This window comes from Tamandua tetradactyla, chromosome 6 (assembly GCF_023851605.1).
Source record: "Tamandua tetradactyla isolate mTamTet1 chromosome 6, mTamTet1.pri, whole genome shotgun sequence".
NCBI lineage: Eukaryota > Metazoa > Chordata > Mammalia > Pilosa > Myrmecophagidae > Tamandua > Tamandua tetradactyla.
In genome coordinates, this window is record NC_135332.1 from 51,590,942 (window position 1) to 51,609,126 (window position 18,185).

The 18,185-nt window shown below is 43.6% G+C and overlaps 2 protein-coding genes across 4 annotated transcripts; one reads left to right on the top strand and one right to left on the bottom strand.

Moving 5' to 3' along the window:
- Positions 1-794: 794 nt before the first annotated feature.
- TMEM97 (transmembrane protein 97) lies at positions 795-8,939 on the top strand. The gene is made up of 3 exons (XM_077165288.1): positions 795-1,130; positions 6,325-6,469; positions 7,574-8,939. The coding sequence occupies exons 1-3, from the start codon at positions 810-812 to the stop codon at positions 7,831-7,833; spliced, it is 726 nt and encodes a 241-aa protein (XP_077021403.1). The 5' UTR covers positions 795-809; the 3' UTR covers positions 7,834-8,939.
- Positions 2,271-18,131, bottom strand: IFT20 (intraflagellar transport 20). Of its 3 annotated transcripts, XM_077165291.1 has the most exons (6): positions 17,977-18,131; positions 12,187-12,222; positions 11,903-12,031; positions 10,611-10,696; positions 9,914-10,017; positions 9,048-9,436 (listed from the first exon to the last, which is right to left on the bottom strand). In XM_077165291.1, the coding sequence occupies exons 3-6, from the start codon at positions 12,027-12,029 to the stop codon at positions 9,355-9,357; spliced, it is 399 nt and encodes a 132-aa protein (XP_077021406.1). In that variant the 5' UTR covers positions 12,030-12,031; positions 12,187-12,222; positions 17,977-18,131; the 3' UTR covers positions 9,048-9,354. The 3 variants fall into 3 exon arrangements, with proteins under 3 accessions (XP_077021405.1, XP_077021406.1, XP_077021404.1); XM_077165289.1 differs by lacking the exon at positions 12,187-12,222 and having other exon boundaries at positions 17,977-18,085; XM_077165290.1 differs by lacking the exons at positions 9,048-9,436; positions 9,914-10,017; positions 12,187-12,222 and adding an exon at positions 2,271-2,800 and having other exon boundaries at positions 17,977-18,085.
- Positions 18,132-18,185: the final 54 nt, after the last annotated feature.

Genomic DNA, 18,185 nt, shown 5'->3' on the forward strand with positions numbered 1-18,185 from the left:
TTAACAATTCTAGTACCTGATTGAAAAGACAAATCAAGTTTAAAGTCTACCCTGAGACAATGTTGGCCCCCTGCTTGGAACCCAGCTAACACTATGACCACTACTGAAAGCTCTGATTGGCTTTGTGCCTTTCATTACAAGTCCTCATATTCTGAATATGGGCACACTTTAGTTTAAGTAAACATCAATATTTAGTTCTGAAATATGAGGATACAATCCTTGAAATAAAAGCCACTGTAGGATTTTCTTTTACAGTGATACAGTATATTAATTCCACCATATTAAACCTACCTTTCCAGACACGTAAAAATAACACAGTACACTTAAAACTCATATTTGAAAAGCAGGTCCTAATATTATATAAGCTGCACAGAAGATCCCAGTGATCACCAGGAAATCTGTCACAGTCCAGTTTTTTTCAACTCATGTGAGTCCAAATTTCAGGGAATAATGTGGCCCCCTTCTATGGCAGCTCTGAAAACTATTCATTCAAAACGAAGCTTGCAGGAAGCAGGTATTCTAATATTAAAAAAAAAAATTAAATGAGTGAATGGAGTGAGTGAGCGTAGTGAGCTAATGGGACCACCGAGGACAGCCACCGCCTCCCGCCACTAGGTGCGCTGTTAGGGCCCAGTGCACCAGGCTATCAGGGACGGAAAACCAGCTTCCAACCTCACACCACCGCGCTACACGTTGTGTGCCCTGGAGCCAATGAACGTGGCCGAAGAGGAGCCCCGCCCCTGCTCCCAGTTGGTCAGTGGATACCGTCTGCAGGGCCGCTCCTCAACCCGCTATTCTCAGAAGAGCCAATGGAGACGCCCTGCACGAGTCCCGCCCCCTCCCCGCGCGCCTCTGCTTCTCCATCAGCCAATGGGCACACCCTGCGTGGTCCTCGGCAGGGGCGAAGTGGACGTTCCCCGCTCGCGCGGGCTCCAGCTTTCTTTACCCGGCTGCAAGTCCCAGCTAGCGCAGCCTCGGCTTCTGCCCAGCCCAGCCGACTGACGATGGGAGTACTGGGCTTCAGGCGCGTCCTGGAATGGATACTGGGCTTCTACTTCCTCTCCCATATCCCCATCACCCTCTTCTTGGACCTGCAGGCGTTGCTGCCGCGCGAACTCTTCCCGGTCGAGGTGAGGGGTGCCGGGTTGGTCGTTGCCCGCGGGTAGCTGAGTCTAAGCGCCAGCGCGCGCTGCAGCTGTGCCCTTGCCTCCCACCCCCAGGCTTCCAGATGTGTCCTCTGCCTTCCTTGGGTCCTACCCGTGCACCAGTCCTCGCCCCTCATTACCCTTCGAATAGACGACTGTCATCGGGCTTTTTTCTTCCCCCATCCCAAACCGCTCCCCAGTATGCAGGAGCAAAAGTTTAATTCCTTTTGCAATTAGGTTTTACCTGGGGATGTTTAAGGCTCGCACACCCTATCTCTGGGCAGGTGCTGGTTATTGAGGGAAGTAGCTGGATGGACCTGTGTCTAAGTCATGTGTTGGATTTGTTTTAAAGTTGTGGGTTTTTGGAGCGCTTTAAAATCCCAGTCTAATACCAAAGAAATAACCCAAATAGAGTTAAGACTCACCTTAAGGTTTAGCCCCTTGGTAGTGCTGCCTGGGCATTCACAGATGGCAGCAGCTTCCAGGCCAGGACTCCAGCAATTTCAAGAGCTCGTAAGTGAGTTGACATCTTTTCAAATGGGCCCTTTCAATTTAGTTCGAGTAAAATGGACATCTGAATAAAGATGAAAAGCCCCATTTCCTGGCTGATTGAGCACTTTACCCTAAGCTTTGCGTTAATGATATCCCCCCTCCTCTACTCAGAGCTAATTTTAGTTTCCCTAGTCTTATCTCATCTAGACCCTGCAACCATCCATGGAATTCCTATCCTCAATTCTGTGCTTCTCCAGCCTGTCTGTAGAACTTTGGGTAAACTTGCATTGTCTACCTGAAGATTTTGTTGTTTCTTTTTAACTGCCTTTTCTCTGCAGCAGAGGAAATTTTAACCTGAAATCTATGAAGCCCCCTTAATATATACACAATTGTGTGTGTCTTGTGTTTTCTAGGAAGAGTCTGTAGCGTCCATCTATTTTTCCAGGGTTCTAATCACCACCCAAAAAAAAGATTAAGAACAGGTATCCCTGACTGTATCCCCCACTCTCCCCCAGTCTCATTGCTTGCTTCTAAAGCCAAGCATATACTGGGAAGACCTCGGACTTTGCCACAGGAAAGTGGTGCACCCCAAGAGCATCAAGTATGATGCTCCTGGGCAAGTCAGGGCTCTGTCAAATAGGGGCTGGGTTAAGTTACAGTCTCAAACGTATACAGGGCATATTAGTTTCCAATTACTACTATCACAAGTTATCATAAACTTTGTGGCTTAAAATAAATTTATTATCTTACAGTTCTGTGGTTCAGAGGTCCAAAAGGGGTCCTACAGAGCTAAAGTCAAGGTACCAGCAGGATTAGTTCTTCCTGGAGTGTCCAGCAGAGAAAACACTCCTTGCCTCCTTCAGCTTTTTGACTTGGAACTCTAGCCTCTGCTTTTATCCTCACTCAACCTTTTCTATAGTCGAGCCTCCCTGTGCCGTCCTTTTATAAGGGCATTAGGGATTACAATTAGGGCCCACCTGGATGATTCCTTATAATCTTCCATCTTGTGACCCTTAAGGTAATTATACCTGCAAAGTCCCTTTTGTCATATAAAGTAAGATTCACAATTTCTGGGGATTAGGATATAGAACTCTTTGGGGCCAATATTCAGCCTACGGCTCCTCCTTGTAAAGGGATAGTCACAGCTCTGCACCGAAGTTGCCCTGAAAAAAGGAGAGCAAGTTGTCATCAGATCTGTGGTCTTCAAAATCTGCGGGCCAACAAAACTCAGAGTGCCTGTTTGTAATCTGATATGGAGCCCTTTAATACTTGGTAATTAGTTCACTACTCTAAGTAGCCATCCAGACTTAACAGCTGTTGTTCTTTTTTCTTTCTGAATGTGCCATTCCCTAAGTCCTTGCTCACCACTCACAAATTACAATTAAGAATGTCCCCAGCATCATAGGGATCCCATTTAAACTTACATATCTGATTTGGTAACATTATCTCAGGTTTATTTTTTAATGTTGACTCATAAAAGGTGAAGAGCCAGGGCTGACAGGAACAGGCCAGAACCTGTGCGTGCATGCCTGTGTCTATGTGTTTTTGTCTACTCAGTGTTGTTGGTTTGGGGTGGGGAGTAAAAGTCTTATTGCTGAGTTACTTTCAGATTCTTTTTGAAAAACAATGAAATTTAACATCTGTTGCCTTTTTCCTCCCTAAATAGAAGTAATGAAGGAACTAAAAAGCCTGGGAAAATCACCTGGTGATCAGGCAAAAATTTGCAAATTAAATCCTTTTCTTGCTTTGAGCCAAATCAACACTTAGAAAAACTGTCACTTTATTATGAAACATGAAGAGAATTTAGCTTGGATTAGAACATGGAAAAGAGGACATTGCTTAAGTTAAAATACTGCCAAAGGAAAAACCAATGAGCATCTAGAGCTGGAATCAGCCTTTGTTCTCATTCCAAATTAGAGAAGGTCAGTGTCATTCATTAGCAACCTCGGGTTTAGAAATGCATGCATGCAGGCCACGTGGATTTTTTAATGGGTAACAAAGCTGAGTCAAATTTAGGTAGGTTTAAATGGAAACAGTTTTACTCCTTTTTGGTCTTAACTAATAAGAATGAATTTGTATTGACCAGTTGCCTGCTGAGATTTAACAGTTAAACCTGGCCATCTCAAAGTACGTATTGATTACATTCAAGTAGGTCCTGATAACATTACATGCTAGGCATTGTTCTAAAGACAGTATGTGTATTAAGTCATTTAATCTTAACAACAGTGAGACAGGTACTACTACTAGCCCTACTTCATAGGGGAAGAAACAAGCATAGTGAGATAAAGGAATTTGCCCAGGCACTCAACTCACGGAGCTTGTGCTTTCTGTTCCACCCAGCTTAATCCAGGGCTTGGTTCTGGCATTGGGTGGCAGGTATACAACTATAGACAGGTGGTTAGGTTCTCATTGATTACTATGAGTGCTAGCTGATTTGATCTTTTATTTTTTCTAATAATCTCAACCTGCAGCCCTTAGAAATCACAGCGCTGTACCAGTTTGCCTTGAATTGTGAAATAGGGGCATATGTGAGGTTACGTACAAGTTGAATAGAAAATGAATTGTTCAAGTGGACCAGAAAGTTTTAAAAATTCTGTGGTCTTCTGCCTGCCTCTTCCCACCCCACCCCCAATTCTGGACTGCAGCCATTTTTTTTTCTTTAATTGAGAAGTTGTGGGTTTACGGAACAATCATACATAAAATACAGGATTCCTGTATATCACCCTATTAATAACATTTTGCATTGATGTCGCACATTTGTTACAATTAATCAAAACACGTTTTTAATCATTGCACTATTGAATGTATTCCATGGTTTAATTTAGAGTTTACTGTGTTGTACAGTGTGGTCTTTTAAAGCAGGTAGTGATCAAGGTAAGATAATGGCTATGAGGGTAAAGAAGTCTAGAACTGAAGGTGGGGGTGGGGGGTAAGAAGGGCCTGGGCAGCTGGGAGGGGTATGGTGACTTAACCTTTATATTTTCTACTACATTATGGTCCTGAAAAATGCTTAGAAAGAAGCAAAGCATATTGCCATGAATTTAAATTTAAATCAAGTTGGTAAAAAAAAAAAAAATTAAATCAAGTTGGTCAATAAATGGTTATCTAGCCCAAGGCCTTTCTGAAATTAATATGCCAACGTAATGTTTATTTCTAGATATCTGCTTAAAGCTAAGTCTTTCACAATAGCAAGGCTTTATCTTTTGAGTAAAAATAAACAGGATTATGCCACCACAATAATTTTTTTTAATTTAACACCATTAATGAGACATAAAATGAGATTTGCATTAAAGGAATGACTGATATGAATATGTCACTTTCTCCCAAATTAATTGGTAAGTTGAACGTCATTCCAAACAAAATCCCAGTAGAAATATTTGGGGGAAACTTGACAATATGATTCTAAGTTTCATTGAACAGATGATTGAGAATACCTAAGAAACTCAATATATAGAAGAGTAATAAAGGGGAGATTATTAATAATAAAATGCCCTATAAAGTCACAATAATAAAATAGTTTGGTGCTTGGCATTAGCATTGACAGAGTGGACAGATGAATCAAAACTATATGAAATTCACCCTAATGCTATTCCTTGAGCACATCTGCTCACAGGGAATCTAAATGTTCTCAACCAAGGTCAGTAGCTTAAAAAAAAAATTAACAGGAAAAATATCCTTGGATTTTCTATTATATGCTAAGTTCTTACCTTGGGGCTGCTTTAATTTATCATAATATCAAGACATAGTTATTAAGCTTTAAAGGCAGGTGAGTCAGGACAACGCTACCTCAGGGTAGCTGCTGTAGTCCACAGCGGTCAGACCAGGCTTTGGTCTCCTATAAAAGCACGAAACAGGCAGCCTCAAGCCCTATTGCTCCCTTCCTGTGTAACCACACCAACATGAGTCTGCATCTTTTTATTTGGCAGGCTAATTACAGTGTTGGGGCCCATGCTAGGACTGAGACCACTAACTCTCAAGCCTTGCCATAGTCTAAAAGTATACAGCTTGTGGTTTGGGGCATTTTTTTTCCCACCAATATCCTACTGGTCTCCTAAAAGAAAAAAAAGTTGGAATTAGGAGAGTTCATTCACGAGGATCTTATTTGAGATAATTATTTAAAGTACGCAAAAATGAGCATTCAAAATCACATCTCCACAGAGGTTAGATTTATACCACCACTCCACCTCCACCTAAAGGGCAAGAGGATCCAATTCATGTCTGTATTTGAGGGACATCTAGTCCTCAGTTTGGCATAAAGTTGCTGTTGTGTAAGGACACGTCACGATGGCTTTCACATCTGTTTCTTTGCAAAAAATGATAACATTGGCAGAAATGCCACATTTGTCCCTTCAGCAAACACTGCGCACTTATAAAATGTCAGACATTGTTCTTGACTGTGGGCCACACACCTGGATATGTCATTGTAGACACACACACAGATGCTGGATAGTGCAAAGAAGGGGCTGCAGTTGAGGAAAGCCTCGTGGACCAGGGAGCATTTGAATTAGAGCTACTGAGTTTTTATGTGTTTTATATCAGAAAAGCCAACCCAGGTGTGCCATCTGCCATCAACAGGACTGGTTAATGAGAGCCCTTTTGACGTATCTTCAAATTAATGGGCGCTGTTGAGACTTTCTAGTCGAGGTTGCTGTAATTCATCATGCATATCATTCCATTATGTTTTCAGCTGAGAAACCTGCTGAATTGGTATAACAAGGAGTTTAAAGACCCTCTGATGCAGGATCCCCCAACATGGTTCAAGTCCTTGCTGTTTTGTGAACTTGTGTTTCAGCTGCCTTTCTTTCCCATCGCGACATATGCCTTCTTCAAAGGTTGGTAAATGATGGAAAAATGACATCTGTGCTCAGAGATCAGGTCCCAGAAATTTTGGGGAAAAATATCTCCAAGGGAGAGGGTGGGGTCCCATGTAGTTTGTGTGAGGGCCAGAGGCTCCTCCGGGAGCTCCAGAGGATCCGGTAGGGATGGCCAGGATAAACCTCACAAGGACATGCATGTGGCTCAGGCTAAATGTCTTTTGTGGGAAGGAAAGAAGATAGTGAACAGAAGCCCAGGTCCAACCTGGACTGCAGTTCATAATGCCAGATCAATGCCGGGTCACTCGCTGGGACAAATGTCTGTGCTACTGTAAGCTCTTACAGAATGCCAGAGAGCTTAGATAATGTAAAATACATCTTATACTCATGCAGGGGAGCCTGGGAGTGGAGACTGTACTATCTTTACAACTTCTCTGTAAACTTAAAACTACTCTAAAATTTTTTAAAAATTAAAAAAAAAACCTTTGGAAACAAAAAAAAAAAAGAAAGAAAGAAGATAGTGATCAAGGTAAAATAATGGCTATGAGGGTAAAGAAGTCTAGAACTGAAGGTGGGGGTGGGGGGTAAGAAGGGCCTGGGCAGCTGGGAGCTCCTCTCTTACACCTGAGACCAAGGCCACTGGAAGGAAGGTCTTGTTACTTATCGCTGTTTCTTAAGTTCCTGCTTTGGGTAGTGTCATACTGACTTAAAAGCAGTTATCATCAAGCTGATACCCAAAGGGCTTAACTTCCCATTTAAAATTATACTTACAGGGTTCCCACATAATTGATGTTCTATAAAGAAGGTGGCCATACCAATGTACTGGTAACTAAGCTGGCACAGCTGAAAATGCTTATTTCTCATTGGCTTCCCCGTGGCATCACTGAATTCCTCTATTGGTAGAGGCTGCTGATCATTTCACCTGTATATAATTACTTAACAGATGCCTCTGGCAGCAATTTTCTCTCATTTCATTTTAGGACAAACAGGTTTAACTTGTAAAGGCAGTTTTACTTAGAGGAGGTAGAATGATTTCAGGTAAAGGGAGCAGGCATGCCACTTCTGGCCCTTGGAAAGTGTCATGAACAGACCTAACATCCTTTTTTTTTGCCCCTGTTTTAGGAGGCTGCAAGTGGATCCGCACCCCTGCAATTATCTACTCAGTTCACTTGATGTCAGTTTTAATTCCAATTCTCTCCGAATTGCTATTTGGGGAGTTCTCCAAAGCCAGGGGTTTCAAAGGACAAGGACCTGAGACTTTCCGTGAACGACTAATCCTTTTATCTTTTTATGCCCCCTACTTTCTCATCCCTTTTATGCTTCTGCTTTTCATGTTGCGAAGTCCCTACTACAAGTATGAGGAGAAAAGAAAGAAAAAATGAGGGAAACAGCCACTGGCCCAGGGGAGAAAATGGCCCTATGGCAGTTTCCTGGACAACTGCTCAGAATCCGTATCTTAAGCAGCATTTGAAACACACCAGCAGCAGTGCCTGAGAGCAAGGTCCTGGCAGGAGCCAAGCCAGAGCCTCATCTTCCAAAGCCACTGGGATGAACAAACTGATAACTTAGGAAGGAGGTAGGGAGGGGGGGTAGTTGTAGGGAAGTGATGCCAGACACCTCACTATGTGCCCAAGTTCCATTTCAGGATTACTGAGAACAGAAACTAGATAAACTTCCAGGAAATATGGCCTACTTGGCATGACTGTGGGTCATTTGGCCCATAATATATAGGTAACTAAAACCCTTAACTTGTGGTTCTGTATAGCATATCACTAACTAGCAAGATGAATATTGGGATATTTCTGGCCATTTTAAAACTTAAAATTATACCTCTTTAATACTCATTTTGAAACTGTATTATGTTTTCTCATATTCCCTACCCTACTCCCTGGGAAAAGAAGAAAACATTCTGCAGAAGGAATTTAAACTTGGTTTTCCTTAAGGTTCAGCCTCAGCTTGATTTTCAATCAGTAATGGGTTCAACTGGAAGGTCTGGGTTTTGTTTTGTTTTTTCCTGTCTTATGCAGGTCATCTCAGGAATATATATATATTTTTAAGTCATCTTATTCATCCTGTTGACAAATCTTAGACAGTTTCCTAGCCTACTTTTAGAGACCACCTGATTTATAAGTCCCTTTACTCTGAAGTCTGGTGTCTCAGACCTGATCTGGAAGTGTGTTTCACACAGTTTAGTCACTCCTTCCCATGAGGAGTGCACGGACAGCTGGGGGTGGCATGAATCGTGTTTGTGTCCAGGGTCTCTTCACATCAGTGCCTGGAATTCTATTACCTTTCTCTAAATTTGTACTTGAGGCCAACACTTTAAAAAAAAAAAAAAAAGACCTGTGAACATGTGGAAAATGGTGGAAATGTATCCTGATCAATTCCCTCTGTTTTTGCATTTTTTCCTCACAAGCCATAAATGCTCTGATCTGAGTAGTATGATCTGACTCATGTGTCTGGTCCAAATAAAGGTAGCTGCTGACCACTGCTTGGTTTGTTTTGTGGACTAGAGATCCTAGTAGAATCCTAGAGAGTCCAGGATTCTCTTACAGGGGCTAAACACTTCAAAGGCACCAGAAAAAAGGCAGCTCAAGATGCTTGAAAATAATTTATTGCTTTTCCTTCCAAGGCTTTGTGAATTTACAAAAGAGGATCAAAGTTTACAGAGTGCTTAGTTCAGACTAAATGCAAATGAGAACGGGTGCCTCGGTGGCATGTGTGCACTGATATGCACTGAAGTTCAAAACAAGTTTCCCCAAGTGTGATTTATTGCCTTCAGAGATGCTGCACTCCTTACACACCACCTCCCACCACACACTGGGATCATTAGTTAACAAGTCACTGGAATGGTACAGAAGTGTTTTTGTTTGAGCCCTACTATAAAAATAAAATCCTTCAGTTCATTTCTGAAAAATAAATTGGTCAATAAATTCATTTTGTTCTGCTTCTACTTTACACAAAGCTTCATATTCAACCCGATACCTGAAAAACAAAATTGTTAGAGGCCCTAAAAAAGGATGAAATAAACCATGGGCTATATTCTTCTAGAGAACAATAAAGGTTTAAATGATTCCTAGGAATGTGTGAGGTCAGAATGAATTAGGGCAAGAAGAGAGAAAATGAAAAATGAGTAAGAGGCAAAACCCTACCCAAGACTACCCGTGAGAATGCTCCAGCTCTGAGGGTCTCCTTTCAAAGAACAACCAACTCTAGACCCTCCTATCTGAACTTTCACTCTGAGGGTTTATCTTTTGTCTCAAACCCTTAGAGGTGGTTTAACATATTTTTAATTTCTACCCCATCAAATATCTCTTGATTTTCTTTATTTTAAAAATCTTCAAGATAGAACAAGACTAATCCTCTGAGGACAATGATGAATAAAGACGAGGCTATCTTTCAAGAAGGAAAAACAGAAATGAAGTTGAGTAAAGAAATTGCTTTATTTCATGACTTTATTACCTTTCTAGCTGCATTTTCTTTTCTGCTATTAGTGCTTGTAGTTGCTGCTGTTGGGCTTCTCTCTGTTTTGCTATAGATTTAAGCAAATTCCGAGCACCAATGGCCTAGAAAAACATGGTATTGCCAAAGAAGGTCATGCTTTCAACTACACCTAGCTACAGCATTAAGTCTTCACTGTGGGGAAGGGCCATTTGGGGGCTATGCATCAGGGCTCAGAGGGGAAGAGTTGAGCCCCAGAGTACTGAGGGAGAGTCAAAAGGAAGATTAATCAAATGACCCCAAAGTGCCTAATGTACAATGATAATTCTGTAGAACTAGTCTGCAGTGTGTGAGGCAGGGTCTGGGAGTACCTCCAGGGCCTGGCACACAGATTTCCAGTGGGGCCCTTTGGTGTGCTATTTACCCTGTGACATTGACCAAGTCATCTACTTTCTGCAACGATTAATCTCTTCATTTACAAAATGAGCATAAAAATCACCTATCTCGGTGCTAGTTTGAAGATTAAATAATGAAGGAAAGTGTACTGGTAAGAGTTCAATAGTAGGTTAATTGGACCAAGAATTGCTATTTAAAATTTGATTTTAATTAAATATAAAAAACCTCCCTCCCAACAAAACAAATCAAGAGGGCAAAAAGATGATAGGCTAGTGAACTGGGTCTCTGGACAAGATGCAGACACAAGACATGCTGAGCTTACCTTCATCTTCTCATTTTCTGCTTCTTTTGCAAGTTGGTCTACAAGCGCAATTAAACCACCAACTATTTTCTGAAACTGGCCGATTTCTTGGGAAAAGAATGAAAAAATGTTTTATTTTCTCAGCATCACCACTTCCTTCTCAGCACTCTCTTGGGGTAAAAAGGCAGAGCTTAACTGCCCCTTCTCATTTGTGTCAAAACACTTGGTGCCCATTGGCCTGAGAAGGGTGGCCAGGTGCCTAGGCCCTTGAATCCCTAGAGTCAGCCAGTTGCTGTTACCTCAGGCTTTGAAAGCACCAGGCTCCTGGTGGGTCTGTCCTCTGCATGGGACCCAGTCCTGCTTCACCATGGGTGGCAGAAAGCACAAAGGGACATGTTCATGAAAGGACTACTGGTGAAAAGTCCAGCTCCAGACAAGAACGATGCCTCAAGACTAGCCACAGAAATCTGATTTTAGTTGGGGCTGGGGGTAGGGGTGCTTTCCACCAGTAATCAGAGCTAACAAAGAGCCCAAAACACTTAAATACCTAATCTCCTATTCACTATTTTCCAATGTCCTCAGTGCAGTGGAATACCATTTTACTAAGGAGTAAAGTAAGGCCCAGAAAGGTGGGACAACATGCACACAGCAATCACAGAAGATTGGCAATAGAACCCAAGCTACCTTTCACCAGTCAAGCTCTCTCCACAGACTACGGAGTTCCCAGGGAGGCTCAGAAATCCCTTGCTCTGGCTACACCTGGTTCTGTATTCACTGGCACTGGGCTGACTTGGCTTCTGGGACAGGAGACTTCCTGGAGCTCTCTGGCCAAAAGATGACCTCATTAAGTCTGTTGTGCTGCTTCTAGAGATTTTAGTTACACCTTTAACTCCAAATAATAGACAGCTTGCTACCGTTGGGAGAACCCGTTTGTCCCAAATCAAATCACAAATACATAATTCTATTTCTTTTCCCCAAGATATGAGTCTGCCCCCATGAAGTTTAAAGTTTCTGAGAGCAAAAAATAAAAATGGCATTTCGAAAAACAATTCCACCCATATACATACACTTCCCCTCTCAAAATTAGTTTTGATTGGTAGTCTGGGCAGAACTATGTGAGAGCAAAGAAAAAGGAAGATAGACAAGGCAAATCACAAATGGAAATTGAAAAAGGCCAGGCTCAACCTCTAGGGAGCTAGCATCTCAATTCTGGCAGAGTGGAAAGCTATAGTTAGGAGAGGTTGGGAACGGGGTGTGATTGGAACAGCGCAAAGCTGAGTGGTAGGTACCCTGTCCCCTCAAATGACACTCACTGTCCACAAAGTCCTTGCACTCTTCCTTGAGCTCTATGGTCTGCTGAGTAACCTCTGGGTCCAGCACCCGTAGTTTATTCAGTTCATCAAAGTGCAATCCTGCTTCACCCAGGATGTCCTTGGCCATATCTGCAAAGAAAAGCTCAATCTCCAATCACTTCCAAACCACCTGAGGAAATGTCTGCTTCCAGCCCAGCCCTGCTCCTGCCCCCAGGCACCAATGCCGAAAACCCAGATGTTCCAAAGGCCCTCCTTCCCTCTGCCTCCACCTCTCTGAGTCTCACCTGTTTCCCTTCCAGCTTCCCTAGAGAAGTTCTGCTCTGAAGGGGTGAAGTGGCAGCCAGGAGGAGACGTGTCAGAGGAGCAAGGGTCAGGAAAGAGTAAAGTCCAGTTGCTTTTCACAGGCATCTTTCATTCAACACACATTTCTTGAGTGCCTACTACATGCCAACACTGCTAGATGCAGAGGAACAAAGATGAATGCAACATGGTCCCCGCCCTGGAGGAGCACACAGTTTAGCTGGAGGAAGACAGACATGTAAACTGAAAAAGTACACGGTGTTAAGTGCTTTTACAGAGACATCACTAAAGAGCTGGGGCAGGAGGAAGTGGCTAACTTGGGAGTGTGGGGGTGACATATGAACTAAGTCATGAGCCATTAGCATGTTCATTTATCCCCAGTTATTTACCCAAAAAGAACTTGAAAAGGCATTTTAAATAACATATGTTGGAAGAACACACACACCACAAATACAGTAAAAGAAGAAATCTGGCTGCAGGAAAACAGGGTTAAAATAAGAAGCCAGGAGTAAAATATCACCCAATATTTATGCCATAGGGTATCGTACATTTGTCTGAACTGGGACCCAAATTTGAGTCAGTTTTTGGTAGAAAACACAAAAGGGAACGAAATTATCAGTAGGAATGTACCAAGTAAGGAGGCCAGAGAAAAGCATTTCCAGAAGAGAAAACAGCAAGGACAAGGGCCTGAAATCACTGAAAGGACCTATCTCTGCCTAGAGGGTGACAGCAAAAGGATGGGGCTGGAAAGGTGAGTTGGATAAGATTAGGAAGAGCCTGTGTGCCAGGCTAAGGAATTTGGATATTTTTCTGTAGGCAACAGAACCAACAGAGATAGCATCTCCCTTCCCAGGTAACTCTGTATACCTGGTCCAAAGAATACCTCAATTCTGGAAGACATAACACTGAGAACCCACTCTCATTCTGACATTTAAAAAAAAACAACAATAAGGAGTGCATGCCCTGTATAACCAAGAGGCAATGCTACTTAGGTTTAGCCACTGGCTGCTACACCAGTTCCAAAACTCCAGGTGTTGCAAAGGCTACCATCTCTTGGCCCTGTGCCAACCCTTCCCTATGCTCCTCCCCCCCCTCCCTGAGCCTTGCCAGTTCCCCGTCCAGCTTCCTTAGAGAAGTTATGTTCTGAAGTGGGGTCTGAATAGTGACCACCCAGAACAGGTGGGCCACAGGTAGAACAACAGTGGGAGAAGAAGAATGTTCACTGTTGCCAGAACTTCTGATTTTCAAAAGGACAGGAAATCCAGATTTTTATAAGAATCAGATTTTTAGTGTTGCTATCTAGTTTAAAATTTTCAACTTAAAAAAAAAACTACCGCCTACCTTGTGTGGAGCCAACCAGTTCTTGTCTATTGGCTATCTGTGTATTACTTTGGCCTCACTGGAATCCACTGAAGTATGTGGATCCTTTCAAAACATTTTTAATTATACAGAGCTTCCTTATAACTGAGGTTTTTTTTTTTTTACGCTGTATGGTGGGGGTCAATTCATTCTTTTTCCTTGTCATAATCCCATTATTGCAGCACCATTTGTTGAATTTTCGTTTGTTTTTTCTTTCTTTTGTTTACTTGTTTGTTTGGTGTTTTGTGTTTTTTTTGGGGGGGGGAAACATGGGCTGGAAATCGAAACTGGGTCTACCACATGACAGGCAAGAATTCTACCACTAAATTACCCCTATAATTGGGATTTGAAAAAGAAATTTGTCTTCTCCCTTGTCCTGATACATTTACACATATGAGTATTTAACATACCAGGTGTTTAGTCAAGACCAGGTGCTCCAGAAAGATTCAAGTAACAGGAGAGAGCAAGCAGCTGCTCCCACTTCCACTCCATTCCCTGGAATAGGCATTCACTCAGAAATATCTATTGCATCCCTGATCTTGGGATAGAGGAGTGAACAAAATGCTTTAGTTCCTGTGTTAGTTAGATTCAGTTGTCAACTTGGCCAGGTGAGCATACCTAGTCTTCTTGCTGCGGACATAAGCCAATGGTACGTGAACCTCATCTGTTGCTAATTACATCTGCAGTCGGCTAGGAGGCGCGTCTGCTGCAATGACTAACCTTTGACTTAATTGGCTGGTGCTTAAATGAGAGATCACAACATAGCACAGCCAAGCAGCTTGGCATTCCTCATCTCAGCACTTGCAGCTCAGCCCAGGCCTTTGGAGATGCAGAAAGAAGTCACCCCGGGGAAAGTTGTTGGAACCCAGGGGCCTGGAGAGAAGACCAGCAGAGACCATCCTGTGCCTTCCACATAAGAAAGAACCTCCGTGGAAAGTTAGCTGCCTTTCCTCTGAAGAACTAACAAAATAAATTCCCTTTTATTAAAAGCAAATCCGTCTCTGGTGTGTTGCATTCCGGCAGCTAGCAAACTAGTACAGATTTGGTACCAGAAGTGGGGTGCTGCTGCAGTTTGCAAATGCCAGATAAGTTTGAACAGTGTTTTGGATGGCTAAGGGGAAGACTTTGGAGGAACTGTGAAGAGATTGATGATGAAGTCCTGGAGTGTTTGAAGAGACTGTTGGTGTAAATGGAACTACAACCAATCTTGACAAAAGAGGACACAAAGGAGAAACTGGAGTTTGCAGAGTAAGAACCATGGAAGCTCGGGTCTGAAGCCAAGAAACCTCGGCCAGGAGAGTGGACCCACTTGTATACATGGAGAGGGTGAGTTTACCCTGAAGGGTGAGAATGAGTCTCCCCTCTCATTGCAGTGGAAGAGTTGTGCAGCCTCAGGCCTTGGAGAAGGTAGAGCACGCTCCTTGGGGGACAGGGAGAGCCTGGCTGCCACCACATGGAGGGGTTGAGCGTGTGCCCCAGAAATGGCAGAGAGCCCAGGGGTAGCCCTGATGGCTGGAGAGAGTGAAGCCCAGAAGTGGTCTCCTCGATGTTCCCCGAGGTTGATTTGGAAAGAGGCCGGCCACTGCATAGGCCCTTGGAAGGGGTGGGACTACCACTTTCTACAGCCGAAGGATAAATGAATTTCAGACTTTGAAATCCAATGGTGTTTGCCTGCAGGTTTTCCTTCCAGTTTCTCCCTATGGATCCAGTGTTTATCCTCCTTTGCATATTGGCATCAGATACCTTGTTTTGAGATTCACGGGCCCACAGCAAGAAGAGAAGTTTTTGCACCTGTTTAAGGTGATGCTTGAAGTTGCCAAGTTGACAAGGGGTGGACATGTGTTAGTTAGATTCAGTTGTCAATTTGGTAAGGTGAGCATACCTAGTCTTGCTGCTGTGGACATAAGCCAATGGTACGTGAACCTCATCTGTTGCTAATTACACCTGCAGTCCGCTAGGAGGCGTGTCAGCAGCAATGAGTGACGTTTGACTTAATTGGCTGGTGCTTAAATGAGAGATTGCAACATAGCACAGCTAAGCAGCTCGGCATTCCTCATCTCAGCACTTGCAGCTCAGCCCAGGCCTTTGGAGATGCAGAAAGAAGTCACCCCGGGGAAAGCTGTTGGAACCCAGGGACCTGGAGAGAAGCCAGGCAGAGACCATCCTGTGCCTTCCACGTAAGAAAGAACCTCCGTGGAAAGTTAGCTGCCTTTCCTCTGAAGAACTAACAAAATAAATCCCCTTTTATTAAAAGCAAATCCGTCTCTGGTGTGTTGCATTCCGGCAGCTAGCAAACTAGAACAGTTTCTGACTTTGATAATAGCATGAGAAAAAGCAAACAGTGCTACAAGAATTAAAAAAAAAAAAAATCCATGAACTGTACGATACAAATAGTGGACTCTAGGTTAAATGATGGTTTTTTAAATAATTAATAGTACAATTATAAAAAATGTGCTCTCATCAACTGTAACAAATGTATCACACCAATGTAAGGTGTTAATAACAGGGTGGTATACAGATATCCTGCATTTTAAGCATGATTGTTCTGTAAACCCACAACTTCAATATAAAAATTAAAATAAATAAAGCACACAGTGCTACATGAAGGTGTAGGTGGAGGACAATATTCCTATGGGTAAGTGAATATTGCCAACACAGGCCTACCTGAAAAAGTGACACTTAAGCTGAGACCTAAAAGTTGCCCCCAAATTTTTCAAGTGCAGGAGGGAGGGAGGCACTGCATGTAGAAGGATCAGCATGTGTGGCGATCCCGAGGCTAGAAGAAATGTGACACATTCCAAGAACTGAAAGGCCAGTGTGCTGGTTTGAAAGGAAGTATGCCCCCTAAGAAAAGTCATGTTTTAACATAAATCCCATTTCTTAAAGGTAGAATAATCCCTATTCAATACTGTATATTTGAAACTATAATGAGATCATCTCCCTGGTTGATGTGATTTAGTTAAGAATGGTTGTTCAACTGGATTAGGAGATGACATGTCTCCACCCATTTGAGTTGGTCTTGATTAGTTTCTGAAGTCCTATAAAAGAGGAAACATTTTGGAGAATGAGAGATTCAGAGAGGTTCAGAGAGAGCAACACTACAAAGCAGAGAGTGAGTCCACCAGCCAGCGACCTTTGGAGGTGAAGAAGGAAGACGCCTCCCGGGGAGCTTCATGAAACAGGAACCCAGGAGAGAAAGCTAACAGATGAGCCGCGTTCGCCATGTGCCCTTCCAGCTGAGAGAGAAGCCCTGACTGTGTTCACCATGTGCCTTCTCACTTGAGAGAGAAACCCTGAACTTCATCAGCCTTCTTGAACCAAGGTATCTTTCCCTAGATGCCTTTGATTGGACATTTCTTTAGACTTGTTTTAATTGGGACATTTTCTCGGGCTTAGAACTGTTAACTAGCAACTCATTAAATTCCCCTTTTTAAAAGCCATTCCGTTTCTGGTATATTGCATTCCAGCAGCTAGCAAACTAGAACAGCCAGTAAATGAGAGGGAGAGTGGAACAAGACAACGCCGTGCAAGGATAGAGGTGGATCATGGAGGGCTCTGAAAGCCCCAGTAATGAGCTGGGATTTTATCATACAAGTACTGGGTAGTCCCTGGAGTCTCAGCAGAGCGACATAATCAGATTTGCATTTTAGAAAGATCATCTGGCTCAGCATGGATACTGGACTGGAAGGGAAAAGAGGGTGTGGCCACACCTACCTTGTTCATCACTGTAACCCTAGCACCTGGCATGGTGTGTGCACATAACTGGCACTCAGTAAATGCTTGTGGAACCAACGATAGGAACTAAAGAAAAGTGTTCCGATTTCAGATGTTTTGTAGGTCGAATCGAGGGAGACTGGTAATGGACTGATTGAATACCGGGCATAATTTCCAGGGATCTTGCTTGAACCAACTGCATGGTTGGAGGGGACGGGTAAGACCGGAGAAAAGGCGTAGAGAAAGGGTTAAAGGGTTCACAGATTCTCTCTCAACTCTCACTAAATACATGTACTGAGCATCTGAGAAACACCGCGCACATGAGCCGGGACGGAACTTCCTAACGATGAGGGCCGTGACACTGCACAGCGGCACTCCCAGAGTCAAGCTAGGCACCATGAGCAGCTCCATTCATGGGCTATGGGCGGGGAGTACAAGGCAAAAAGTTAGGAAAAGAACTAAGTAAACTCCTTGAACTCATCTGAATCATAGTTTCCCCGCAAGGTCCTAACGAGCATCCTTGCGTAAAGCTCCAGTCCTAAAGAGACGGGAGGGATTCTCAGATTTCTTCTGGTCTGGGACTGCATTTCCTCAGGGAACGGCCCTGGCAGGTTCACCTCGCCCTGATTCTGCCCGAGTCTACACCTGGCTCAGAAGTACTGAGCCAAGCCCTGTTCTCCCAAACCGGAGTCAAGGCCTACCTGTCAGCTCAGGAGCGGCGGGGCGCTGCAGCCCAGGATGAGGCCGGCGGCCGCAGAGATCCCCGTTCACCCGGGCTCGGGGCGGGGCCCATCCGCGTCCGCCGCTGCCACGGCTACAGAGCCTATTTACCCAGTACGTCACGGCCGGACGCCGGAAGCACTTATGTGCGCCCGCCCCACAGAGCCTGCTGGGAAACAGAAGCCTAAGG

What these genes read in the sequence shown, in the direction of transcription:
- IFT20 (XM_077165291.1), bottom strand. Translation starts at nt 12,029, where the DNA reads ATGGCCAAGGACATCCTGGGTGAAGCAGGATTGCACTTTGATGAACTG. An exon ending in GTGCAAGGACTTTGTGGACA is followed by an intron (nt 10,697 to 11,902) that starts GTGAGTGTCATT and finishes TCTTTTCCCAAG; the next exon opens with AAATCGGCCAGTTTCAGAAA. An exon ending in CAGAAAATGAGAAGATGAAG is followed by an intron (nt 10,018 to 10,610) that starts GTAAGCTCAGCA and finishes ATGTTTTTCTAG; the next exon opens with GCCATTGGTGCTCGGAATTT.
- TMEM97 (XM_077165288.1), top strand. Translation starts at nt 810, where the DNA reads ATGGAGACGCCCTGCACGAGTCCCGCCCCCTCCCCGCGCGCCTCTGCT. An exon ending in GCGAACTCTTCCCGGTCGAG is followed by an intron (nt 1,131 to 6,324) that starts GTGAGGGGTGCC and finishes TTATGTTTTCAG; the next exon opens with CTGAGAAACCTGCTGAATTG. An exon ending in GACATATGCCTTCTTCAAAG is followed by an intron (nt 6,470 to 7,573) that starts GTTGGTAAATGA and finishes CCCCTGTTTTAG; the next exon opens with GAGGCTGCAAGTGGATCCGC.